At 39.0% G+C, this 27493-nt stretch overlaps 1 protein-coding gene across 2 annotated transcripts in view; it reads left to right on the forward strand.

Annotated features, from left to right (window-relative positions):
- The window catches only part of ZHX3 (zinc fingers and homeoboxes 3), a 167185-nt gene extending 140988 nt beyond the window's left edge, over positions 1-26197 (forward strand). The window contains exons 1-3 of one of the 2 annotated variants that reach the window (XM_036748117.1): positions 3147-3491; positions 8312-11330; positions 18963-26197. In XM_036748117.1, the coding sequence (XP_036604012.1) occupies positions 8462-11330; positions 18963-18973 (2880 nt within the window). In that variant the 5' untranslated portion in view covers positions 3147-3491; positions 8312-8461 and the 3' untranslated portion in view covers positions 18974-26197. Of the gene's footprint in view, positions 1-3146; positions 3492-8311; positions 11331-18962 lie in introns of those variants that run through there. The other variant, XM_036748116.1, reaches the window with a different exon arrangement.
- The last annotated feature ends 1296 nt before the right edge of the window (positions 26198-27493 follow it).

Below are 27493 nucleotides of genomic sequence, written 5' to 3' on the forward strand. Positions count from 1 at the left end.
CAGTAGTCAATAGCTAAGTAATGTTTGTCTAGGACAGAAATTAGTGATTATTTCTCAGGTCAATCTGTCTATATCCTCCCCTCTGCTAATTTATTCCTTCTCTCTTTATGTTAGGTGATACAATGGATAAAGCACTGGGCCTGGAGTCAGGAAGACCTGAGTTCAGATCAAACCTCAGATACTTCCTAGCTGTGAGACCCTGGGCAAGTCACTTAACCTCTGCTGCCTCAGTTTCCTCTGCAATATATTCTGCAATATATGCAATTAATACACTGAGGGAAAGTTGGCAAATGCAAATTTCATACTCTTCCTCCAGATTGATTGCATTCTCTTCCTCCAGATTCCTACTATAAAACTGGAAACAGACTCCAGAGAAATTTCTTTACTTAAAAAAAATTAATTCCATTTCTCTCCCTTACTTCTCCCTTGTCTCCTTCCCTCACTTCCCCCGTTAAAAAAGCAAAAAAAAAAAAACCCAAAACCTAAAACCCATCACAAACATGTACAAAACCAAGCAACTGTCAAATGGGGTTAATAATAGCACCTACCTCACAGGGTTGTTGTGAAAATCAAATGAGATAATACTTGACAAAGCACTTAGCACAGTACCTGGCATATAGTAGGCACTTACTAATAAACGTTGTTCCCTCTCTCTCACTCCAATTTCATCTGGTCTCATATCTTTAACTATTTATTTGATGCACATAACTTCCAAATATTTATCTCAAGTCCTGAAATTTCTTCTGAGTTCTTGGTATCTCTAATTCTCTCTCTTGGGTATTGGTACCAAGCTATGCTGCTGGCACCTCAAAATCACCATTTTTAAAGTAGGACTTAATCTTTACCCCACAAACTTCGCTTCTCCCCACTTTCCTTTTCCTGTTTTCATTGATATCACCTGGTATCCAGGTTCAAATCCTCATTCATTTTTGACTTCTCCCCCATAATTCATATCCATTCAGTAATAGAATCATTTTGATTCTACTTTCACACTGTCATTGATCATGTCTTCCATTTTTACTCCCTCTACATAATCTCTTGGTCAGGCTGTTTCAGTAGCCTTCTTACTGGTCTTCATGTCTCCAGTCTCTTTTCCCTTATATACATTCTCTCCTGTATACTGTTTCTTTTCCTGATACACATCTCTGCTTATGTCACTCCTCTCCTCAAAAAGGCTACACCACTTACAGAATAAAAGCTTTTAAAAATTATTCTCAATATATGGAATTTGAGGAGCCTTCTTTCAGCCATGAATGACTGAAGGGCTGGTGCTGTGTGCTGATGAGGAATTTTCTACTTGATTTTGGAACCAGAAGGACAATTGACAGAGCTGGAACTGAATTTGCACACAGAGGGATCAATACTCCTCTTCCTCAGCCCTTTTTGTACTTCCTTCTTCCCTGGCATCTTTCAAGTTAGGAAGATTACTGACAGCTATTCAATGAAAGAGAATCTAGTGGTCTCTGTCACTCTCACTATGGCCGTGTATCCATGAAAGCATGCCTTCTCTGTTCCTGTTGTATTTCTTTTTTCCTGAACTTAGGTAAGAGTATCCTGCTATGGGAGAATCATTGAATCAATGAGAATGAGAGATCCGTTAAAGCCGCCTGAGGTCCCACCAACAACTGGGGTCCTAGAGTGGTTGACAGTAGCATCTGAGTCTGGTGAGGACTTAGCATAGCTATCAAGGTGACCTGCTTGACCTAGCCCAGCAGCAGATTGACCTATCAACTGAGATACTGCATTATCCTACAAGGAGCTAGCCCATTTAAGCAGGCTAGCAACTCGTTCATCAGTGATGCCACACCCAGAATCAAACTTGGTGGGGATTTTGAGAAGAGAGAAAAGGACTCTTGCTCCTCCTCTTGTTTAGGAGTTGTGAGCCCCACATGTTCACTACATGTGTAAGTCTGTACCTTTTTGCTTCAAGTCTGAGCCCACTCTCCCCAGGGACCAAGTTTGTAGAGGGGAGAGAGTACACTCTCATTTGGAGGATATTTTTATAACTTCTGTTATTGTTCTATCTTTTCAGCAAATATCCTTTTGTAAAAGCTAATTGGTATCAAATGATTAATCCATAATGGAAAGAATACGCTAGATAATACAATAGAATTAGAAACTCTGGGCTTTTGGGGCTACCCTTAGAAGTAGGCAGCAACCCTCTGGGGACCCAGCTTGCTAGTGAGAATGGGGGTTGAGAGAGTAAGCCTTTGATGGATCTACCAGTCTCATTGGTCAAAGGAAAGTTCCTGTCTCTGCATACTGTTCACGTAAGTACAGGAAAGAAGAAACACAAGAACAGAGACTCTTTCACAGACCCTCAGGTGGGAAATAAGCCCTTGCCCTCTTCTGCTCAGCAGCTGACAGTAATCCTTATTCAAAAGCCACCAGGAAAGAGGAAAACTCAAAAAGGGGGGGGGGGGCAGAGGGAGGGAATTGTTGTTCATCCTTCATTCTCAGAGATGACCAATGACAACAGAAGGGTGATGTCTTAACTTGCTTATGATTGGATTTAATTGAGGCAGAGCTGTGCAAAGTCATCAGCCTCACTCTCTTCTGCAGAGTCATCAGAGTCCAGTGGCAAGACAAGAGTTAAGATGACTAGCAATGGCCCAAGACACAGTTAGGTGACCTTGGCCTTTTAAAACTTTCCTGGGTCCCAGTTTGTCTGAGGCAGTGTCCATTAAGGGCTAGGTAAAAATCAAAACAAAAGATGGCCAAGTTTGCCATCACAAAAAAATCAAAGATAGTCTAGGAGGGGGAGGACCCTCAGAGTTTCTGGCAAGAACAAAAAACAATTGCTATTTACACTCACTCTGAGCCATCAAAACCCAAACAACGAGCAATAGAGATTTAGGCTGGAACCTATTATTGGCCATCCAGTGAAAGTCAGAGTGATTTGGCTTTGAAGGCTTAGTCAAGGAGCTCCAACTGAATCACAGTGGGCTTTTTCAAGGCCTTTTTTTCAGAGCTATATTTCAAGAAATCATAAATGAAAACTGTGCAAGACAAAGAGTTAATTGTCTCAGCCTTTTGAAAAAAAATAAAATAAATAGGATTTTTTTTTAAATCTAGCCACCAAACCCCAAGCATCTTACAAAATATAAGTGACCAAAAATTATATTCCTTTGGACAGAGCACCCACATGTAAGTGTATGACTCCCCACATGGACAGAAAGACCTCATATGAAGAAGGAAGAAGAGGAGAAAGAGAAGAAGAAATAGCAGCATTGCTCAACTCGAACTGCAGGTTGGGTCTCCAGAGGGCGGCTACTCGTACAGATTGTTGTTCTTCCTTCCTTCTTGAAGAGGACCAGTGACATCACAAGGATTGACTTACACATGAATCGGATTTAATTGAGGGAGAGCCGTGCAAAGTCATTAGTCTCACTCTCTCTTCCAGAGTCATTGGAGTCCAGTGACGACAAAAGTCAAGATGACTGTCAGTGGTCCAGGATGCAGCAAGAGGGGATTATTGATTATCTTTTATTGTATGTGTTTTCACTTCTAGCTCTGTCCTCAGCCCTTCTGCCTTTAATGCCAATCAGAAAACATAGCACTAGCCCTTCAGTCACTCTTGGCCAGGAAAAAAAACTCTCACATGTTGAACCAATACAAGAAAGAGAATATCACAAACTCTGAGGACTGTGCTAACACTGGCCAGTCCCCCATTACATGTGGGATGAGAGAGAATAAAGAGTCAAGAATGATTTCAAGCTTCCAAACTTAGGTGACCAGAAGGAAGGTGGTGCCCCAGGAGAAATAGAAAATTTTGGAAGTGGGATGGGTCTGGTAGGAAAGTCTTGTTTTAACACTTGACTCTGAATGACTATTGTTTCCAAAACTGAAGTCTGACTTCAAGTATGAAAATTTACCACCATTGAGAATTGGTTTTTTAAGTGCTGCAGTTTATGATGGCCATTGCAAAAGGTTATCTCCCAAAATGTTTTGATCAATGGCCGTATCAGTTGAATGAGGGTACCAGCCACTCAGGGTAACTGTTTTGAATTCATGAGATACCTATGGGACATCCAGTTCAACATGCAAAATAGATATTTGGCGTCGGAGTTTAGGAGAGAGACTAGGGCAGGATACGTCGATATATTGTTCTACACACACATGCACACGCACACGCATCGCCAATAGAATGTAACCTCCTTGAGGACTTTTGTTTTGTCTCTGTATACCCCTAGCACAGTACATGGCAGGTGACAGGCACTTAATAAATACTTAATGATTAAATGGTTTATCTGCCTTATACACAGTTATTTATATTCTTGTTGCCAGTTTTAGGCCTGTTTCTTCATCTATAAATTAAGGGGGTTGGACTGGATGATCTCTAAGGTTACTTCCTAGAGGCCCAAGGGGATGTCAGTCTACCTTACTCTTCTTGTACACACGATAGCTTTAATATGTTATTTTAAAATAGCAAATTTTTCAGTGCTAGGATCCTACCTGTCCTACTTCCATACTCGTGATTTCTGTGAACACTCCATTAGTAATGCTTCTAGTGATAACATTGCCTTCTCCAAACATCGTCTTCCTTGAACTTCATGCTATAAGTGACCTTTCATGAAACTAGAACATACAAACTTCCCATTTTAAAGAATTAGTTTTCCCTCATTCCCTTCCTAGCAACGATAAATTCTTTGTCTCACAATGTATAGCCAGAAGTTAAAATATGGAAAATCCATCTAGTAAATATATACCTTTATAACCCACCTAACATCTCATGTAATGATGGAGTTTTATTATCTGTTTTATGTGCTCTTGTGTTTGGGGAATTGTGTAAGAACTGTCACATGCAAAGACCAATTTTACAAACTAAAATTTTTTCATTTTTTGAAAGAATACAATTGATTTACAAAAAGTATATGAAATGTAAAGTATATGGAAGACTGAGATAGAAACAGGCTCTTTTAGTTTTGCCCTTTTCATCTGGATTTCTTTGGCAACTCTATCATTGTGGCTTGCTATGGCAGACAGTTTTTGTCTTGGAGAAATAAGAGCTGAGACATAAAATTTCTAGTGCAGTGTTTTAATAAATAATATCTTTCCAGCAGAGGATGAGCCTATGCTAAAAAAAATCCAACTTAGGCCTTTAAAGTAGAATATTTTCTGAGTTAAGAGTTATTGTCATTTGTAAAAAGAGTCAAATTCAACCAGCCAAACTGTAATAAGAACAGTCACTAGCTTGTTTTTTCATCTCACATGTGATTTAGTTTAAGTAACTTGATATATTCTTTCATAGGATAATAGCACCTGATTTGTTTGGCTTTGGTAGAAAACAAGGTCTGAATATGTGGATTTTTCAGGCAACTGAAGTTTAATCATTTAGGGACCAGAGCTTTTACATTTGAACCACTTTTGATGGAAATATCTCTAAAAACATTTGCAATGGAGCTATAAAATAATACAGGAGAACTCAAAAGTTTTAGTATAGTTGTAAGCAATTAAAGCATAGTAGCTATTAATGATTAAATCTGCACTAAGACTTTTGGGAGATGCTAAAATACAAATAGAGTCATTTATGTATATTTAAACAACCATGCTAGAACTTATACATGCAAATAAGGATTGTTTTTCAGAGTCATTCTCTTGGGAAGCTATACCCCTCTTCTAGCATGCCTGTCTTTCGTAGTCCTAAACCATGGGTTCTTAACCTGGAACCTATGAACTTGGCTTTTTTCTAAAATATTTTGATAACTATGGTAAAATAATTGGTTTCCTTTGTAATCCTGTGTATTTTATTTGATGCATTTAAAATCCTTATTCCAGTGGTCCACAAATTCATTGGAAAGCCAAATGTGTCCCTGGCAAAAAAAAAAAAGGGATAGAATCTCTGCTCTAAACTTTTTTGGAAATTGCCTTCAGCATCAGTTTGAGTCATGTAAAGAAATTAATCTTATTGTGGCAACATTACCTTTTAAAAATTATATTTATTGCTGAACTTGATCGCCTAGCTTATTTACCAGTCTTAGCTCTGAATGACTGTTGTTTCCAAAACTGAAGTCTGACTTTGTGTGAAAATTTACCGCCATTGAGAATTACAGTTTATGAGGGCCATTGCAAAAGGTTATCTCCCAAAATGTTTTGAGCAGTGGCAGCATCATTTGAATGAGGGACCAGCCACTCAGGGTAACTATTTTGAAGAATCATTATTATTTGAATATGCATATTCATAGGGTTATAGATTTAGAGCCTGAAATGACCCTCAAAGTTATCTTGTCCAACTCCCCCACTTTTAAAAAGAAGAAAGTCAACTTCATTGCCTTTTTAGCCACATCTTGTATATCCTGAGACATTTCCCTCCTTTAGTTAAAATAATACTGAATATAATTTAACCTTTTCTTAGTGACTTGGAGCCATTATAAGCTATTTTTGTACTGTGTTGAAATAAGGATTCTCTCAGGTTATTGGAGTGTTTAAGATTTGGCATGTTCTTAAATTGATTTCCCCCAGATTGTTCTCTTGTTCACAGGATCATAGATTTAGAACTGAAAGGGAACCCTCTCATTTTACAGATGAGTAAAGTGAGAGAAACAGACAGACAGAGGCAGAGACAGAGAGGGGAAGTGACTTGTTTGACTCATGTCTCACTGACTCAAACCCAGCTGTACCGCACTGCGCTATAGTTGGTGATGCTGCCATCTCCTTGCTTATGCTGCCTTGGTTATTTTCTGTCACTTTTCTGCCACTGCTATCCATTGTTCTCTTGCCTCCTCACGCTTCTTGCCCTCAATCTTGTTGTTCTCCTTCACTCTGAAATGCAGGTAAAGATTGCCCAGGGAGATCAGAAACCAATTATTGTGCTTAAAATATTATACACACTACATGTCTGAGAAGGGAAAGAGTGGCTGTATAACTATGCCATGAAATGAATACCGTGGGTTTTGTGAATTTGGGACTTATTTCTGTTCAAAGGGCATTAAGGTTTCTGAAAGTCCAAACACTGGATAGGTGTATCAGTACTGCTATTCTGTATTCATCTGTCTCAGTAATTGGGAGAAGGCTTAATGATAAGTGTATGCCAAAGGAAAAGGTTATATAAGATGCATAAATTCTAGTTCAGGCTAGATTTTTTCATTATTGTTAATTCATTGTAAGATGATGAAAGGGTAGCTAGCCCCTTACAGATTCTGCAGATGATCCATCATCATATGAATAGACTATTCAATTTAATTAAATAGCTACGTATTGAGTACCTACTATGTGGTATATTTTTCATTGAGATTCCTCCAGTCATCAGCACCTCTTAACTTTGCATTTCTATTTATTTTATATGTAATTTGTATTTATCTGAAAAATGTTGAATCCCCCCAGTAGAATGTAAGCTCCTTAAGAGGAGGGACTGTTTCACTTTTGTTTTCCTAGTACTAGCATATAGTAGTCACTTAATAAATTCTCATCAATTATAAAGAAATGTTGCCCTGAATCATTGTGCATTTGTTGCATATCTATAGGAACTAAATCTGTATCTTTCAACTTTGGATATCTTTCAGCATAAAAATGGCTAAGGACTGAATAAAAGATTTTATAATTATCTCAGACCTAAAGGAACATGCATTGTGACTTAGAAGTGGTACATGAGACGGAAGGAATAACAATAAATAGCTTGTCAAAGATTATGTGAGAACACTAGCCATCATATCTCTGGACATTGGGACTCCCTTGATATTGTGGCCTTTCCATTCTGAGTTTTCTTTTTATCCTTTGATATGCAAAGAATTTTCAAACAAAAGATGTACATAGAAAAATGTTTACTGCTCTAAATTTTTGAGCCAGAATTAGACTAGATCTTTTATTCCTATGCTAACATGGTCAGAATTAGTTTAAAGGTACTTAGAAATTTTTTCCCTGAGCTTCATGAAAAGCTGTAGGGGTGACATGAAAAAGTTGTTCCAGTCAAACGAACTGAAATGGTAGATGGCTAGGTTACTCTTGTGTATATTGTACTGTAGTATCTACAGGTCATGGGATCATAGATTTAGAGCTAGAACCTTAAAGGTTGTCCATCCTCCTCATTTTACGGATGAAGAAATGAGAGGTCAAGTGATTGGTACATGATGACTCGGAGAATAAGTAGCAGAGCTGGGATATGAATCTAAGTATTTTGACTCCAGATCTAGCCCTTCTTGCAACTGTGTTCTACTGTCTCAACAGAACCCTCATATCCAAACTGCTTGACTAACTTCCTTTGAAAATGTTGTGGAAATTGGAACCAGATTGTAGAGTGTATTCAAGAATCTATACTATATCTGTGAATTAAATACTTTTAAAGAAGTTAATTGCTTGTTTTCTTCCTCCTTAGGTTTAACAGGGAAAATGTACACTCTTCAGCAATTGAGATTCAGCTCTTGGAGAATACTTCTTTGAACCTCATGGATTAGCTGGAATTTGGACTGTGAAGCCCTTGCTGAAAAGAGCTTTCAAGCTTTGATCACCTGAACAGACTCTAGCAATGGCCAGCAAACGGAAATCTACCACCCCTTGCATGATACCAGTAAAAACGGTGGTGTTACAGGAAACAGAAGCAGACCCTGTTGAAGGTTTTAATGAAGGAACTCAGCAAGAGTTACCTCCTGAAACACCTCCTGTTAATGATGCTGTTAACAACAACAACAATAATAATGGAACACTGTCTAATGGGCATCGAAGTACTTTTGATGGTGATTCTTACATATGTAAATATTGTGATTTTGGGTCTCAAGACAAGAATCAATTTATGGGGCATATTAACTCAGAACACACAGACTTTAATAAAGACCCCACTTTTGTATGTATTGAATGCAGTTTTATGGCAAAAACCTCTGAAGGGCTTTCACTCCACAATGCCAAATGTCATACTGGTGAAATCAGCTTCATTTGGAATGTGGCCAAACAGGACAATCATATAACTGTAGAGCAACTCATCTCTGATAGCACCAGCAGTCATGACCTTTCAGGGGAGTCCTATGAAGAAGGGATAGATGGACAAGCTGAAATTATCATTACTAAAACTCCAATTATGAAGATAATGAAAGGGAAAGCTGAAGCCAAAAAAATTCATACCCTGAAGGAGAATCCATCTGTTGGAGAGAATTTACTAAGTCAGCCAGCTGGGGAAAACTTAGTCAGTCAGTCCGTTGGTGAAAGTGAGATGAAAGAGAATGACCACTCTTTCACCAATGGATCTACTCCAGTCAGCCAGGCAACCAGCAACCCTGTGAAATCTTCACACATTGCCAATGGTCCACTAATCGGAACTGTGCCTGTTTTACCGGCTGGCATAGCTCAGTTTCTATCTATTCAGCAGCAACCCCAGGTGCATACACAACACCATCACCACCAGCCACTGCCCACATCGAAATCGCTTCCCAAAGTGATGATTCCACTGAGCAGCATTCCAACATATAATGCAGCCATGGACTCAAATAGCTTCCTGAAAAACTCTTTCCATAAATTCCCTTACCCAACCAAAGCCGAGCTTTGCTACTTGACTGTTGTGACCAAGTACCCTGAAGAACAACTAAAAATTTGGTTTACTGCCCAAAGATTGAAGCAAGGTATCAGTTGGTCCCCTGAGGAGATAGAAGATGCAAGGAAAAAGATGTTTAACACAGTTATCCAGTCAGTACCTCAGCCTACAATCACAGTTTTAAATACCCCTTTGGTTGCCAATGCTGGCAATGTCCAACATCTCATTCAGGCTGCCTTACCTGGTCATGTTGTTACAGGGCAACCAGAAGGTACAGGCGGATTGCTGGTTACTCAGCCAATAATGGCCAATGGGCTACAGGGGACAAGTTCCTCTCTCACTTTAGCAGTTACCTCTGTTCCCAAGCAGCCAGCTGTTGCACCGCATAACACTGTTTGCTCAAATACTGCATCCACCGTAAAGGTGGTAAATGCTGCTCAGTCTCTGCTCACTGCATGCCCAACTATAACTTCCCAAGCTTTCCTAGATTCTAGCATCTACAAAAATAAAAAATCTCATGAACAGCTATCAGCTCTGAAAGGTAGCTTTTGTAGGAATCAGTTCCCTGGACAAGGTGAAGTAGAGCACTTGACCAAAATTACAGGCCTGACTACAAGGGAGGTTCGAAAATGGTTCAGTGATCGAAGATACCATTGCAGAAATTTGAAAGGTACTCGAAGCATGTTACCTGGAGATAATAGCTCTATGATTATGGACTCCACACCTGATGTTACCTTCACTCTGTCACCCAAAGCACCTGACCTAGCTTGTGTGACAACAGCAACAACACCAGGAGTTCATCACTCAGCCAAACGGCAATCCTGGCATCAAACACCAGATTTCACCCCAACAAAATATAAGGAGAGAGCACCAGAACAGCTCAGAGCCTTGGAGAGCAGTTTTGCACAAAATCCTCTTCCCCTTGAGGAAGAAGTAGACCGACTAAGAAGTGAAACCAAAATGACGAGAAGAGAAATCGATAGCTGGTTTTCAGAGCGACGGAAAAAAAAGTCTGCAGAAGAGAACAAGAAATCTGAAGAAGCAGCTTCTCAAGAGGAGGAAGAGGCTGAAGAAGATTGTGGTGAAGAGGATCCTGCTGATGAGTGGAGGGTTTCAAATGAGAATGGCTCTTCAGAGGCCCCAGGTAGCGACCGTCCTCGAGTGGAGCGGAAAGTCAGCCCCATCAAAATCAATCTCAAGAATCTGCGAGTGACAGAAGCAAATGGCAGAAATGAATCAATTGGACTGAGTACCAATGACCATGAGGATGAGCAGGGTTTGAGCAAATCCCTGGAACAACCCAAGAACAAAATTAATTATAAAAAGACTGCCCAGCAAAGGCATTTGCTCAGGCAGCTATTTGTCCAAACCCAGTGGCCAACAAATCAGGAATATGATGGTCTCATCTCCCAGTCTGGCCTGCCCAGGGCTGAGGTCGTACGCTGGTTTGGAGACAGTAGATATGCACTTAAAAATGGACAATTGAAGTGGTATGAGGACTATAAGCATGGTAATTTCCCACCTGGTCTATTGGTCATCAGTCCAAGCAATAGGGAGCTTCTTCAGGATTATTATAAAACACACAAAACGCTGTATGAAGATGATCTTCAGAGCTTATGTGACAAAACTCAGATGAGCTCACAACAGGTTAAACTATGGTTTGCCGAAAAAATGGGTGAGGAAACCCGAGCTGTATCTGATACTTGCAGTGAGGACCAGTATTCCAGCACTGGAGAACAAGCAGGAAATCACAAAGGGACATGTGACACCTATTCAGAAGTGTCCGAGAACAGTGAGTCCTGGGAGCCCACTGGCCAGGAGATCAGTTCAGAACCTTTTGACACACTGAGCCCTCAGGCTGGAATCCAGCTAGGTAAGGAATCACAGTGTATCACTGTCTACAGTGGGGAACATAAGAGTACCAAGCATCTAGATCACTCTTCTCAACTGGTCTGGTCTTCAATACTAACGCAAGTTTGATGATTGTTGATTTTAAGGCTTCTGGGCAAGATTGACAACCTACTCCATGGGACATCTGTGGCACAGTGAGAAGGAGACAGAAGTCATGAGGATGAGTTAATGTAATGCTAGAGGAGGGAGAAAGAGCCAACCCTTTATAGGGTTATACTAGTGCTGAGGCAAGAACTTAGTGTGTCTAAGGTGGTCTCTCCAGCTGCCCTAGAACTAATTTGTGAGTAGGAAGTGGCTCCCAGAAGTTCTTGAGATGTAGTGCTGATGTGGGGAAGTACATATGCCTTCATGTTAGGTTTTGTTTTTTGAAGTGATGGGGGGAGAAAAGGGGAAGGGAGGGAATTTTTAAAAATCCAACAGTGAAAGATTAATGAGTAAGAAAAAAAAGGATTTTTAATTGGCGTTATATAAGATTGGTAAGTTTTGATAAATAAAAACGTATGCACTGCCTTTTCTGCTGCCATTTCTCAAACTTTTGGGTTAAATTTATCTGTTGAAGAAATGTTGTTAATAATAGAAAATCATTTAATAACTCTTAGAAGAGTATAGATGTTTGGTTTCAATATTTTGAATCTCATCCTTTTTCTGTGGAACTGTATGGGTTGTATTTTAAAGCAGAGGTGTCACATTCATGGCCTGGGAACAAAATAAATAAAAATACATTACAACATAGATAATGTTAATTTGTGATTTTCTAAGTAGGTAGCCTCCTAGGATTGGTTCTAATTGATACCACTGGTTTAAAGTCTGTTTTGGAGGGATCTGCATTATTAAAGAAGCACATTTGAAAGGCAAACATCTCTCAGGTTTCCAGGCCTTGATTATGCATTTAATGGGTTCCCTAGGTCTTTTTCTCTGGGACCTTCTTCCCCTTTCTTTAAGTTTTCATTTGTTTTACTGTTTGTTAATACATATATTAAAGGATGTCTAAGAAGAAGGGGGTGAAACTGATGAGCCCATTCATCTATAGATCATTAATTCTAGTGAGAAATTTGGTAGAAGCCTAGTAAGATTTTGAGATTGTGAATGTGTTATCTGTGCTTTCTCTATGTGCCATTACCTCATGGATAATTGTGTGGCCTATTTTCCTCCTGCAACTGATCTTAATGCCGTGTCCTTTCAAAAATTCAATTTGGAGAACATTTGTTAAACACCTATCATATGCAAAGCTTAAAGATACAATGCAAAGATTAAAAACTTGCCCTCAGGGAGCTTGTTAAAGGGTCCCCTGAACTTGTCTTTTTGAGTTGCCATGTTTTCCAGAAACACTGGACCCAGAGCATGTAGGGGTCCTGAATGTGTCAAGGACAAAGCTCCCCCTGAGCTGACGTAATTTGTTGTTGCACCTCAAGCTGGACTCCCTATGTGTCCTTGAGAGGCAAGACAGGCACCAGCCAATCTGTGCCAGGCTGGGATAATACTTATGCAGCTGGGGTCCTTTGCAGATAAGCAGACCCTCCTATCTCCATAGTCTAGCAGTTCCCAAGGGAAAAGAATGAGGCTTTTGCCATCACCTTGCTCCTTCCAGGGGGCAGTGGTCTTGTCTTTTTTCCCACCTTTGCTGCACTGTTCTTCTCTCATATCACACACGTTCCTGGTTTCCCCTCCTCCCTTGGTCCTGCTATTATAAAAATGTAAACTTCTGTAAAGACAGTGAAGCCATTGGGTTCCACATGCATGTTCATTTCTCTTGTAATAAACCTGGTTTTCACATAAGTCTTATGACACTGTGATTGCCCGTTGACAAGCTCACATGCTAACGGGATGAGGCAGGGCAGGATAGTCTATATACAACACTACACAGAAAAGTATAGTGCAGGGTGAGGTGTAATGGGGCAAGGAAGAGACCTAATGCTCTAGGAAAATATCAGAGACAGAAAACAACACACTTTAATTTGGAAGAATCAGAGAAAGCTTCAAATAAGAAGTGACCCCTGAGCTGATAAGAAAGAAGATAAGGAAATGAGAGATTGCCTTCTAGGTGTGGGAAATGCATGTTCATGGAAGAAGGAGATAGAATATTAAGACCTTAGAGAACCAGGGTAGCATGGGCTTTCACTAACCAAAATTAGTTTTTCTTCATAGGTGAGAATTAATAATATGAATTTGTGATATTTGGCCTTGTTTTCTAGGCTTGGATTTACAAGGCAAGGCATATGTAGATGTTGATTATACATTCCTATACCAGGGACTCTTAACCTGGGATTCATGTACATGGTTTATAAAAATATTTTTGTAACTATATTTCAATATAATTAGTTTCCTTTGAAATATTAGGTATTTGTGCATTTATAAATATTAAATATTATTCTGAGGAGGGATCCTATGGGCTTTTAGCAAACTGCCAAAGTGGTCCTTGACATATAAAATGTTTAAAAAAAAAAAACCTGTCTTAGACACAGTATGACTATAAGGAAGGAAGAAAAAAGAAAGGAGAGAGGAAATTTAAAGTGATATAAATTCCAATTTACAAGTTTAGATACCTCTTCCCACTAAATTTTAGCTGTCTTTGCTACTTAATATAATTCTGGTTTTCTTTGCTGGGAATAAGAGAAAACCACTTTAATTCAACCGAAATTATTCTTAAAATCTGAAACCTTTGTGTTCTTAGTGCTTTTGGACAATGAAATGGCCGGGTCCTTGGCTTCTGAGCAAGCCTTTATTAAGCATCAACTCTGTTCCAGGAACTAGGCTAGCTTCTGGGAGTGCAAAGACAAAACTGAAACCACTTCTGAACTTAAGGTACTCACATTCTGTGTGCTTTGAGTGACCCTCTTTGAGGACCTAGGTAGAGGTAGTACTGCTCATTAGTACTTATCTTTTTCAACAATTTATCTCTCGGAGAGAGAACTAGCTACTTTTTTAATCTTAGGGAAGTCAGTAAATCACTAACCACTACTATTCATTCACCATTCACCACCTTATCCAAAAAACAGAAAAGATTGACTAAACTGCTTTCACTTCCCCAGGAAATCTTGAGATTTTCTTTCATCTAATCAAGAAAGTTTACTTAATAATACTCCCTCCTCCCACTTGATCAACTAAGCTTTGTTACAAGTTGTTTTACATAGAATAAAGATGATCCTTTAAGTGGAATATGGTACAATAGAAAGATCACTGGCTTTAGAGTCAGAGGACCAGGGATTCAAATTGCACCTTTGATATTTACTACCTTTGTGACTTTGGGCAACCATTTAACTTTTTATTTAACTTCACAGCTAGGTGGCACGGTAGATAGAGTGCCAGATAATGGAGTCAAGAAGACTCATCTTCCTGTGTTCAAATCTGACTTCAGATATCTACTAGCTACCTGACCCTGGGCAAATCACAACCCTATTTGTCTCACTTTCCTCCATCTGTAAAATGAGCTGGAGAAGGAAATGGCAAACCACTCCAGTATCTTTGCCAAGAAAATAGGTTAACCTATTATCCACAAAAGCCCTGTGAGGTAGATGTTAATTTTAATCTCCATTTTACGGGGATAAATGAGGAAACTGAGGTGGAGAAAGATTAACTGACTTGACCAGGGTCAGAGAACAAGTAAATATCGGAGGAGGAATTCATACCCAGGTCTTCCTTATTCCTCTGTATATCATTCTTTCCACTAGACTCAATTGCCTATGAGACTATCAATTCCCCAAAGGCTTTTTACCATAATCTACTTTAGTCCTAAAACTTCTTAAATGGCCACCACCCTTTTTCTTATTTTAAGCATGTATTTTATTGATGCTTTTTTTCTTTCTTACATCATTGGCATTTCCCAATGACTGCTACTCCCACGGAACCATTCCTTGTGACAAACAAGTATAGCCTACTTCAGGGTCACTTGACCAATAAGATGGCAAACTAGACATTTTCTCTCATATTTGTCCAAAATAGGAATTATGGACAAAAGATACGGCAATTTCAACTCTCTCTAGGACACAAAGAATGCTAATGAGTGAAAATTAAACCCTAACACCCAATGTGCTTACTCAGCACTTCCTGTTTCACTCCTCCAATAGGAGCACTAGGAGACTGATGGGCTTGCAACAGTACTCAACCTTTCCCTGCTCCTCCCAGTGCCAAGGAAAACCAAAAAGCAGAAGTTTACTCTGGCAAGGACAGCAGGGAGGCATAGCTCTGTACTGCAGTAGAATTCAGCAAGAAAATCGAAGGAAATAGGGCAGGACATGTGTGTGTGGTGGTGTAGCACTCCACTAGCCCTGAGAGGAAGAGTCCAGCATCCATCTGGGGCCAGTTCTGACCCCCTCAGAAGTCACTTGGGGCAGAGACTGAGGTTTGTGAAGTGTCCAAGTAGGAGAAGGCTGAGACAGCCTTTAGGTCAGCTTTTAGGGAAACCTCCTTCAAAGGGGAAGGAGTCAGAAAGCAATCGATAGGGGAATATAAAGAAAGAAGATTGAAATTACCAAAAATCTCAAAAGGAAGAAAATTAAAGACTCTGAGCATAAGCAGATAAACCCTCACAGAAGATATTAATAACAGAAGGGAGGGAATAAGGCCTCCATATCACCCAAGAGTCCTTATATCTGTGAATAAATATTGTAAGGCAAAGGAAAATTGATCAATACATGATAACACAGAGGACCTTGTAGATTCCCAAGAGAGCATGGAACCACAACAGGATGTTCCTGAATGATTTAAAAGAGAAATAAAAATTGCGAAAGCAGATAATTGGCAGAATAGAAAAACTTGCCATGGTAGTAAATCTCACCAGAGAAACAAAAGAGAGTTACTGAGTGAGAATGCAAATACACTGAAATGAAAGACAATCTGGAAGAAAAGAAACAAAAAGGATTAAGGTTTTAAAAAAATGACTTCCAATCAAGCAAAACATTAATCTCTAAGGTAGGATGTGTAGAAAAGGGAAGAGGGGGAGGCAGCAAGCAAGGTATGAGTACCTATTATGTGCCAGGTACTGTGCTGAGTGCTTTATAAATGTTATTTGATCTTTACAATAACTCTGGAAGGTAGATGCTTTTATGGCCCCCATTTTACAGTTGAGAAAATTGACAGCATTTAAGTGACTTGCCCAGGGTCACACAGCTAGCACGTATCTGAAGCTGGATTTGAACTCAAGTCTCTCTAACTCTAGGCCCAGCACTTTATCCAATGTGCCACTGAGCTGCAGGATTATAGGTCTCCCAGGACACAAATCAAAGAACTTGAATACCATAATTCAAGAAATAATAGAAGAAAACTGCCCCAAAAGTACAGCTAATACAAACAAACCAATGTACATAATGTTCCAAAAGTGCTTAAAACTGCACTAAGACTTTGGGACACCCCGTATTGGTTATGTCAGGCAAATCATACCTCGTTTTATAGCTATCGCCCACCACTTGTGAGAAGAGGAAGGCTTGCTTCATAATCATTCCTCTTAAGTCAAGATCATGCGTTGCATTTATCAAAGTGCTGGTGTTTTTCAATATTACCTTCCTTTCATTATTGTAGTCATTCTAGAGAATGTTCATATAGTTGTGTTTACTTGATTCTGCCTCAGTTCATACAAGTCTTCCCAAGTTTCTCTGAGTACCTTCTGTTTTCTATTTCTTATGAAGTAATAATATTCCTTGTCATTCAAACACAAGTTATTCAGCTTTCTCCAATTGATAGGCACTCAGTTTGCTTCCAGTTTGTTGCTACCATGGAAAGTACCACTATAAATATTTTTCTATAAATGGAAAACTTTCAGCTTTTCTTTCTCTAAATGTTTTAAGAGCATATGAATAAAAAGAACAGACCAATTTTAAAACATAAATTTTGCAGTGATTGTTTCACATAAGTTTTTTAATTATCCACAATTTTCAGTGGCGAGCTATCAAACCAGTGGTACATGTGTTACGGGTAGCACTAAAAGTGAACCTTTTTGTTGGCCCACCTATAATTACTATGTGTTTTCGTGACTATTAGCTACAACTAAATAATTATTAGCATGAGGAAGATTATGAATAATCACTGTGAACACTTTGCTTTTCCTAATCAAAGTAGCATGCTTTTGTATGGCCTAAATACAATGTTAATATCTGAATCACAGTCTTTTTGCAAACAGTGTTGCTGCACAGTAAATGATAAATAATAATAGTGTAAGAATACAACCTTCCTATGCTGTTAGTCACAGTAAATGCATTTCATCTTCCTGTTATAGCCAGCTTTCCTTTGTGGGGTGAGTAAATGATGCTCAATAACTTTTCTAGATAGACAGCCTTTTATGTAAACCTTTGATGTGGTAATAGTGAATGTGCTTAATTGTGGCACTAATGCTGGCCCTGAGTCAGCTTGAAAGGATGTAATGTTAAATGATTCATTTTTTTAAACCTCAAGTCTTAAAACTGAAAACCTGGCAGAGGAGGCCTTTTCTCCTTTCATCTGACAGGTTTGTTCCAAAATGTTCAGAGTTTCTCTCTTGCAACTTCAAATCCAACTTGATGTTGGAAAAAGGTGACCTTTAGAAATCCCTTATACTTCTATTTTTTTCTATAATTCCCTGATTCCAAGTATGATTGTTTCAGCTTCCAAGACATGAGGAAATGAAAATTATGCTTATTACCAAGTCTGAACTGGAAGCGTATTACCTGTGCTTGTAATGCAAGTGTTGGTATCTTCATGGCTTTTACCACTTTGAGGCAGTGTGGTATATTGGAAAGAGCACTGGCTTTGGACTAAGAGAATGTGGTTTCAGATCCTACCTCTGACCCTTATTACCTGTGTGACCTTGGGCAACTGACTTAACTTCTGCAGGCCTTCCTCTCTTGGTTTGCCAAATGAAGAGGTTGACTCCTGAGGTTCTTCACAGATATAGATCTATGCTATAGGTCTGTGCCTACTCCTCTTGATTCTGCTGTAGGTAATTCGTACAGTGGGATGACAAGGGGTATGTGGCATTTCATCGAAGGCTGGGGAAGGGGAGATGCTACACTTTAATGGCCTGATTTTATTTTATTTTTTTTGGTCACAGGCCCCAAATGACTGTCATAGGCCAGGGTAGATAACATAAAAGAATGTTACTGATTGTCATTAATCACCATAAGCTGTTAAAAGTCCTGTTTTGGAAATGCTTTTTTAGTCAAGGTCAACCCTGGGTTGTTTTGTTTTTTTTTAAGGTGCCTGTTTACTATGCACTCAGGGCTGAAAACTGTGAAACAAAGATCAAGGCTACAGTAAAAATCTGCCTAGAAAATCAGACTGCCTGCTTATCTTAGAGGAGTGTTCTAAGGGACTGAGGCTAGCTATGTAAGACAGTGAACAGAGGAAGACACAACATGGCCTCTGGGTCGTGGCACCTGGCCAGAGGAGGCAGCACTTAGCTGTATTCTGATTGCCGTATTGGATTTAGCCAATTAGCAGCTCTCCTCCCTCAATCTGCAACTGAGGTGAACCTGGAAGTGGGGGCTACTTAGCTTTAAGTGAGCCTTCAAACAGCTCTTAACTTGAGAATGTGATAGTACATTTAAGATGCCTAGACTTTCACATGCACATGTTTGACGTCTGTTCTCATATGTATTTTATGTATCTCTTTTTTTCTTTTTTCCAGAAGCAGATTGAATTTAAACTGACTGCCATGAAGGATCTGCCAAATGTGGGAAGATGTCAAATGGAATGGGCCAGATCTGAACCTCTGCTGCAGGGGCCAGTTACAGTGCCTGCTGTTGTGAGACTTTTAGCCAAGCACACTGGGGAGAGGCTGTTGGGGAACTCACTGGTCAGCCCAGAGCTCTTCACAGCCAATTTAGGATGATATGCTGAGCTGGGCAGAGCAGGGTTCATGTCAGATTCTTCCTCCTGCAATATAGGACCTCTTTTTTGCCTTCAGTGGATAAAATATTTCAGATTTCTTATTCATGTACAACAGAACCAACTTTTTAACATATACATCTGCCTATACACATTTAATAAAACATCAGATTATAAACATGTTCATTACATAGAAACTTTTGATTAGCAAAGCAGTGCATTTCCTTTTTCTCTATATATATTTAGTGTCTGTTCTCTGAAGGTTGATATCACTACATTTACTCCTCTCTAAGTCTTTTATCAGGGTGCAGTGCATTGAATCTAGAAAGCATGTCATCAGTACACTTACGACTTAATCTGGAGCCCTTTCTGTGGACCCCTTTCTAAAAATAATTCTGCTTTGTTATGTAATCTCTGATCAGTAAGTCTCTAAGCAACAGTTTTTTTGTCTGAAGTTATAGTTGAATAACAGCCATTCCCCCCACCACCACCCAGGTTAAAAAAAAAATGGTTACTTGATTAGTTTCCTTTTCATGAAAAATTCTAGATCAGTTATTTACTATTTGTCCATTATTGGGTTAAAAGATGTATTTGATCTTGAACCTGGGATATGTATTCAAACGCCTACTTCTTAAAGCCAGAAATGTTCCAGTATTAGATAAAAAGACAAAATCTGTAAACAAAGCCACTGTGCGTAGCAACTTTCACCTGAGGATTTCAAAGCACTTTATAAATGTCGATCTCTAAATTTTCATACAAACTTGGGAAGGATAAGATGTGGCAAACATAATCACCACTTCACCAATAAGAAAGCTGAGAATGAGATGAGATTAAGTGACTTTCTTAGTTATTTGAGTTGGGAATAGCCCTCAATTTAAAGTCAGTGGTATAGGGCTTCCCAATGAAATCATAAAACTTCTCATCTTGCTTGTCTAACCGAGAGTTCTACTAGTTCTCTCTCCTGGTGAATGCATAAGATTTAAAGATTAAGGATGAAATCATGAAGTATTTATTGATTTTTAAAATGTTCGCCTCAACTTGTAACCGAATGTAGTTTAATCTCTAGCTTATCATTTTTGCCTCCCTTGAGAATTTGCTATTTTTGGAAAATCAGCTGAAATGATATCTTTTGAAGTATGGAATAATTGTTTGAATCTACCATTTACTTTATTCATACAAAAATCTTCTAATAGAAGAAGCAACTTCCCTGGGAAGACTTCTGATCTCATTTCTAATATATCTCCCAGTTCAAGAATGGACTGGAAAGCATCTTAGACAAGTTGTAAGATGAACCTATCCGTGCTCATTAGGGGTAACTGAGCAATGTACAGTTATTTCCAGAGAATTTCGTAGAATGTCAGAGTTAGAAGGGACCTCAGAAATCATCCAGTTCCCTTATTTTACAGATGAGGAAATTGAAGCCCCAAGAGTTTAAATGATTTGCCTAAAATCACACAGCTAGCAGAATGGGTCCTTGAATCAGGTTCTCTGATGCCAAGTCTAGTGGTCGCTACTGTAGATGCTATTCCCTTTGCCTTGACTTCAGGAAAGTAATGGCTATCAGCTCTTTAGAGTAGAGTTAGGGAGAGCAGGACTTCAGGGTCCAGAGTAAACTGAGACACAGGAAATTCTGAAAAATAAACCTCTGTGGCCCTGTGATGTGTGGCCAACTTAAGACAGGCAAGTAGAATAAAGAAAATTAATTATGTTGGAAATTGAGTGGCATGAACTATGGCTAGCTAGCAGAAATCAAGCATGCCCTCCCCTCAGCCCTCATTATCCCAAATAAGCACTTTAAGGGCACATATAGCAAGCCACGTAGTTGAATTGGCCTATAGTAGAAAAAGGTGCCTTTTCTGGGACAAGGGAAATTTTATTCTGTGGTCTGGGAGAACTCTTTCTTTGAAATCCAGAGGCCTTCGTACTATTTCTTCCAGAACCTAACCCCTCTAGCTCACCCGTTTTTCTTGAGAAAATGACCTGGGAGTTTTACCAAGACTTGCATTCTGTCATTTTGCACTCTGTGTTGGATATGACATTGGTGTGGTCCTGATGGATTGTGTTGGATGTTATGTCACGAGCATGGATTTGTGAGTGATAGCTTCCTCCAGAGAACAAATACATGATTTTCTTCTCTAGTGTTTATATACATGCAGGTTAATTTATATATGCACATATACAGTACAAATACTCATTTGATATTACCTTGTAAAATGTACATGATATGTACATTTTAGTAAATGAATTACCATAGATATTAAGGAAAAACAGCTTGTGCATTGGAAATGAATGTCTTTGTATTTATTTGTACACTGAACACGACTGGGGGAGAGGCAAAGAGAAGGCCAATCTCAAAGTATCCCACTTAAGAATCTCACTTCCAAAGTGACAACCCTTGAAACATGATTACTCCCATAGTTTCTTCTTGTATTAACTGCAGAGTTTTACTGAAGAATGTTCTCTTGGTTCTTTTATTAGAGGTCAAATTAAATGTATAATCCAAACACTCTAATGGAAAAAATTAGTAAAAGAAAATTGCAGTGTTGGAGCATATTCAGGCAGAGTTCACAGAATACATTCTGGACATGAAAACTGTCCACTACATATGCAGGTCCACTTACAGAAAAAGCAGTTTAGTGGAAGACTTAGGATCTTTTTAATATTGTGAACTTTTTTTTACATGCATTAGCCCTCTCAAATGGCTATGACCTAATGGCTGCATTGTCAGCACTGTGAGAGAACCAGGAAGGAAAGCTGAAAGGAAAATCCCAGGGATACAGAAAAGACCCGTGTTCTGCTCATGTCCTTGTATCTGAGTATATTTAAATATGGTTTGATATTTATTCTTGCAGAGAATTTTACATAAGCAAGTGATGAAGGAAGTATTTTGATCTCAGATCTATGTACTTAAAATGGAATAAAATAAAAATATTAACTATGGGTGTCAGAGGCCCAGTGCTTTGGGTGTAAATCACAGGAGAAACCAAAACCAAGTAGAAAAATTGGAAGCAAAAAAAAAAAAAAAGGTTCATGGAGTGGACAGCTGGGTTTGATGGTCCTGCTGGCAACCATCATGGCATTCTAGGATGCATCGCCACAATTTTGCATGTAGCCAAAGTGTTGTGTTGTCTTCTAAGTGAAGATAGTCTTGAATTGGAAGTAGGAGAGGACTGGGAGTTGAGTTGGTTTTTCTTAAGGAAAAAAGAATATTTTATAAGCTGACTAACCTTTCACTTCCTCTTCCCAGTATGCACTTGGTCTTTGGAGAGTAGTAAGATTATGTACATTTATGTTTCTTATTGCCTGTTTTCTTAGATGTTTAATTTTTTACATGAAGATATAGATCCAATTTTTATAGATGAAACCAGATCTGTTATGTTGAAGGAAATATGGAATAATGTGGTATGCTTTTCATATTTTTGATTACTTGTTTGAAGTTTTGATTGTAGAAAAGATATGTGCTTTAAGAGTTCTCATTTTTAAATAGCTTTTTAAAAAATAGATTACTGAAGTCTGATCTCTTAGCACTTTGAATTTTTTTGTTGTTAGTTGAATGCACTAATAGTTAGACTGCTTCTGTGAGTGCTGCCTCATTTCTAATACTTGATCCCTGGTCCTGACTTATTCATGATCTGCTTGATTTTTGCACTGTTTTCTGAAGACAAAAGAAGTCAGCTTGAGGTATTAGAGGGGATCTTTCCTTGGTTTCAAGCATGTGGGCAGTTATTCCTACTCCCCTCTTGCCTGGGATTGTCATAGAAATTCAGAACATTTCTCCAGGCTGGTATCCTGGCAAGTGGTACGCTCACTTGTTGAGTGAGCAGATGGTGGCTAGCATTCCTCTTCCACTCTCCTCCAGCTTCTTGGACAGTGCCCCTATTATCTTACTCCTCTGGGTGTCAGAATATAATCTTTCCTTAAGTATGTGAATATTCTCCTTTTCTCACGATAACCTGTCTTGGACCCTATCAGCTCTTACCTTCCTTCCCTCTTAATGGACCAAAAGAGTTTGGTTGGTGTTACCAGGCTGTAGTATTTTATTGTCAACTCAGGCAGTCAGTCCCCAAGGAATAGAAAAGGACTTTTAGAATGTTTTTACAAAGCACTGCAAAGCCCTTGACTGTACAAAAGCTGTATTGCTGTAAAGCTAAGTGTGACACTTCCTTAATGTATGTTTAATAAATCCAGATGTTAGTGTATGGTTGGTTAAGTTCTGCCTGTACCATATAGAGCAGAGGGCAGTTTTCAAGACGAGGGTCACTTCCCTCAAATGGGTGTATGTACTGCCAGCGGCTCATTAGATTTCTGTAATGCACTGGTCATCCCATCTTGTGATTTGTCCAAGCAGAAATGCAAGAAAATAAGCATGAATTCAGGGGTCATTCATAAGAAATAGAAAATAAAGGGTAGTCCATCTGGGAAGACTTCCATTAAACATACTGTTTTTCAAGAGACTAAGGAAAGATGGTACCAGGCAGACTTCCATCATTTTCCCTCAAATAGCCTCCCTTCTGTAGATCTCGTTGCTTTTTCAGACTCTGGTAATAAGGGTAACTGGAAGCCCAGCTTCCTTTTATTCTTCTTGAATGCAGAGAAACCCATAGGAGCTTTTATTTGATAAAACTGATAAATATGTACAGGTAAATGAACACAAACCCAAGTGAATAATACTCTGGAGCATTCATAGTATTCAGATGTGGCTGAGGACACCTGCCTATAGAAGGCTTCACTTTACCTTCCGAGAGCAGAAGCCCTGTCTTCCAAAAGCTACTACCACATTATACCTAATATGCCATACACCCTGTTTTCTGTAGCCCATATATAATTTGGCAAGCTGCATCTAGGTTGTAGAAAAATCTTTAATAAAACAGTGGGGAAACCTAAGATAATTGGATACATCAGGGGATTACTTGGTTTGTTTATGCAGTTATATGTGAAGATTCCCAACTTTAGCAGTTATTATTGCTCAGATTATATCATGTCCTCAGTCAGGCTAGTCATGTTAGTGGGAGGAAAAAAAATGTCTAACGTTTTTTAGTATTAACACAACGGTTTTGATTTTTAAATATAGGCTAATGAGCACTTGGCTAGATTATTGGTTAATTGAAAAGGAGGCCCCATGCAATGTGACCATCCTTTAAACCTAGTCTCTTTTATGTAGGTTAACATAATTATTAGTTTTCTTCTAGGGATTAGAGTTGTTTTCCCCCCACTTATCAATTCAATATATTCCCAGTGTCCCGAGTGAACGAAGTGAATTGGTAACTGAATTCAGCTGGCACCTTTCTGTCCTCTTGGCCCAGGTACACAGAGCCCTGATCGCCAAAAATAATGACCAAGTAGGAAATTTAGTGTGATAGGATGACTGTTATGAGGACTGACTTGCTGTGGATTCTTTATAACGGTACTTTTTTTGGTATGAGTGAAAAGACTTGGAGGAAAGGTCATTTCTTAAATCAAAGCTTTGTTTGGGCCTAAATATTTTCTTTGCCTGGTCAAGGTGGCAAGATTAGGCATTTGCATTAAAAATCTTTAATAAATACAGCCTTTTGGAAGGCTGTCTGCTTCTCAGTAGCTTTGGTGGGTTCACTCTTCTGGGAGAGGTTCAAGGGCAACCAAGAACAAGAAGCCAGAGGTTTTAATTAATCCTTGTTTGGGTGTAGTTTTCAGAAAAAGGAGAAAATCAGGGGACGGAGATGGAGGGGAGAGAGACTAGAACAACTTGTCTTGGTTACGTCATTAAAAGATTTTTCATCTAACTTTTTGTCCTCCTTTTAAAAGGATGAGTCAGGAAACTGGAATCAATAGGGAAAAATCTAGGATGAAAGCTGTTCAGAATTGCAAAATGTAGGGGTTTTCCCCCCAGGTCAGGTCCACATTCTTAAGTGTTAACTCTACTCACATGGTGCCTATTAATTCTTATAATTTATATTTCAAAAACTGCTATCATCTCTGCCTCCTGCCCACAGAACACTACACCATGTTTGTAGTCTGCTGGAAAATGGAGGCATATCCTATTATAAATGGTAGACTAGAACCAGGAAGAGTGTGGTTTTACACCCCAAAAACTTAACCTGATAATCAGCTACACTGTTTTCAGGTGGGAATTAAAGAAGGGACACAGTTCATCTTTGGCACATTTGTAGTTCCTGCTTTGTCCGTAGGCAAGAGCTTTCTTCAGTTGTGCCAGGAGGAGTGGCCTGTACCATGACTGTCATTTAAAAAAAAAAAAAGGAAAACATGCCAGCACTCTCCCTCTCCCCCTGTAGATTGTTCATTGAGACTGTTATTAAGCACACCCTTTGTAAAAACCAGCGTTTTTGCCAGTGATCTACAGGTAACTTCTTGAGAACAGCTCTACTCTCTCCTCTCCTACCTACCTGTAATCTCATTTGAGGTATAAGCACTTTGTCCCTTATATACTGCAGGAAGAGATTTGGAGAAAGATTGTTAAACATTTTGTTATTGCAAGACTGACCACTGCTGAGAAATAGGCTGGATTTGAAAACAGAATTCTCTTCAGTGGATGCAGTTCAAAATGGACCTGCTTCTGGTGGCTTGTCTAAAGGTGATGAACTTTAGACTGTAGACTCCAAAGGGGCCCATTTCACATGTAGTAGAAACAGGCCTTGCTTCAGGATTCTAGAAGATGAGGGGTAGGGGGTGCAGTGGAGAAAACAGGGGGCTGAGACAATGGCACACGTTAATTTAGCCTTATGTGTGAAGATAACTTTTTTTTTATTGTGGATAAACATTTTTTAAAAGTTTAAAACCTGCCTTAGATTGGGGCTGTGGTTATTGCTACTGCCTGCAGTGGCTCATGCGAGTGCAAATTTACCTACAATTGGTCTCAAGGGCTAGCACTCCTCATCGCACTACTGCTCCTTCTAAGAATTACATTGTGTGTTTCCCCTAAATCTTGTATATGTGGACTTGATGTGGGGAGGGAAAAAGAAACTGTTTGTATAGTTTGAAATGGTTCTAAATGGTACTTCAAACCTTGATTATTCCTAAATAAAATGCATAAAACCATTATCTCACATTCACAGATGTTTTTCTATGAAAGGAGTCCGAATTTTTAGTTAAGGTAGATGTGGACAGATGATCCAACCCAACCCACATCAACTCTGTCGTGCTGGTTTCTGTGTGTAATTGCGACATTTGACTTCAGCCAAAGGCTTTGGAATTAGATCTTAATAAACTTGGGCAAACTGTGCCAAGACCATTAATAGCATCATGTAATTGACATGGAATAATGGCCTATGGAAGCTGAATGGGGGGCCTTGATTTAGTCCAAACCACTGCCTCCCTGTTAACTTTTCCCAACTGTACAGCTTTAGTGACTGCAGCCGAAGCAGATTTTGCCAATTCCCATAGTTTAAATGATTTTTTTAAAAAAGGGAGTAAAATCCTATGTTTAAACATCATTTGCTAGACCATCCTTGTCTTTCCTTTCCAAAGGAAAGCCTTTATTCCATCTATATCCTAATGCCCTCATGCCAAGCTGAGTTGCCTTAATCACAAACCAGACATGAAGTTGCTTTTGTTGAAAGACTAGAGATAGAGTAGTACATAGGAGTCCATTCCCTCTTTAATTCCCTAAGGCCAATGTCAGAGAATGACTTCACTTCATTCCCCTTCTTATTGGTGCTGCAGGGGAAAGTCTTCCTTGCCCACCTGGAACCCTCCAAAGCATTTTTTATACCTCATGGTTGAAGAAGCTACAACAACCAAATTAGTCTTGCAATGAATAAAAACAGCAGTAGTTGAAAGGGGAATGATATAACCACTCCAGAGCCGGTTTCCCATGGTATCCCAGGAGTCTGTGGAAATGTAGCTATTGCTTTAGGGAAAAGATCCAGCTGAGTGTCTCTCATGAAAAGTGACCAAAGGATTCACTGAATTGGCTGAAATTATGAGTTCAGGTTGAGGATATCAGGATTGTGTCCCACGTCTCTGGGTTCGGTTGGGTCTCTCTTAATTTTGCTAACCATGTTCATCTGAAGTAATGCGGAGGTTATTATTGAATGAAAAAGTTGTTAAATTTTTAACTTAAAATTGAGACATTTTTTCTTTAGAAACAGCAAAGACATTCTAGTAAAAGAGAAGTTATACAAGCTCAACCATTACTTGAGAAGCTGAATGGAAATGACTTCATCTCATCCCTTTGGCAAAATATGTACTATAAAGAAAGCTTGCTAATAAACTGAGGTATTTATTCATAAAAACTAAACTTGTCAGAATAAATGAACAAAATACATTTTGTAATGAAGTAGATTTGACAGTGGTATGTGCCACTGTCCATCCTCACCATTTACTAATCAGGAAAAG

This window comes from Trichosurus vulpecula, chromosome 3, assembly GCF_011100635.1.
Source record: "Trichosurus vulpecula isolate mTriVul1 chromosome 3, mTriVul1.pri, whole genome shotgun sequence".
Lineage (NCBI taxonomy): Eukaryota > Metazoa > Chordata > Mammalia > Diprotodontia > Phalangeridae > Trichosurus > Trichosurus vulpecula.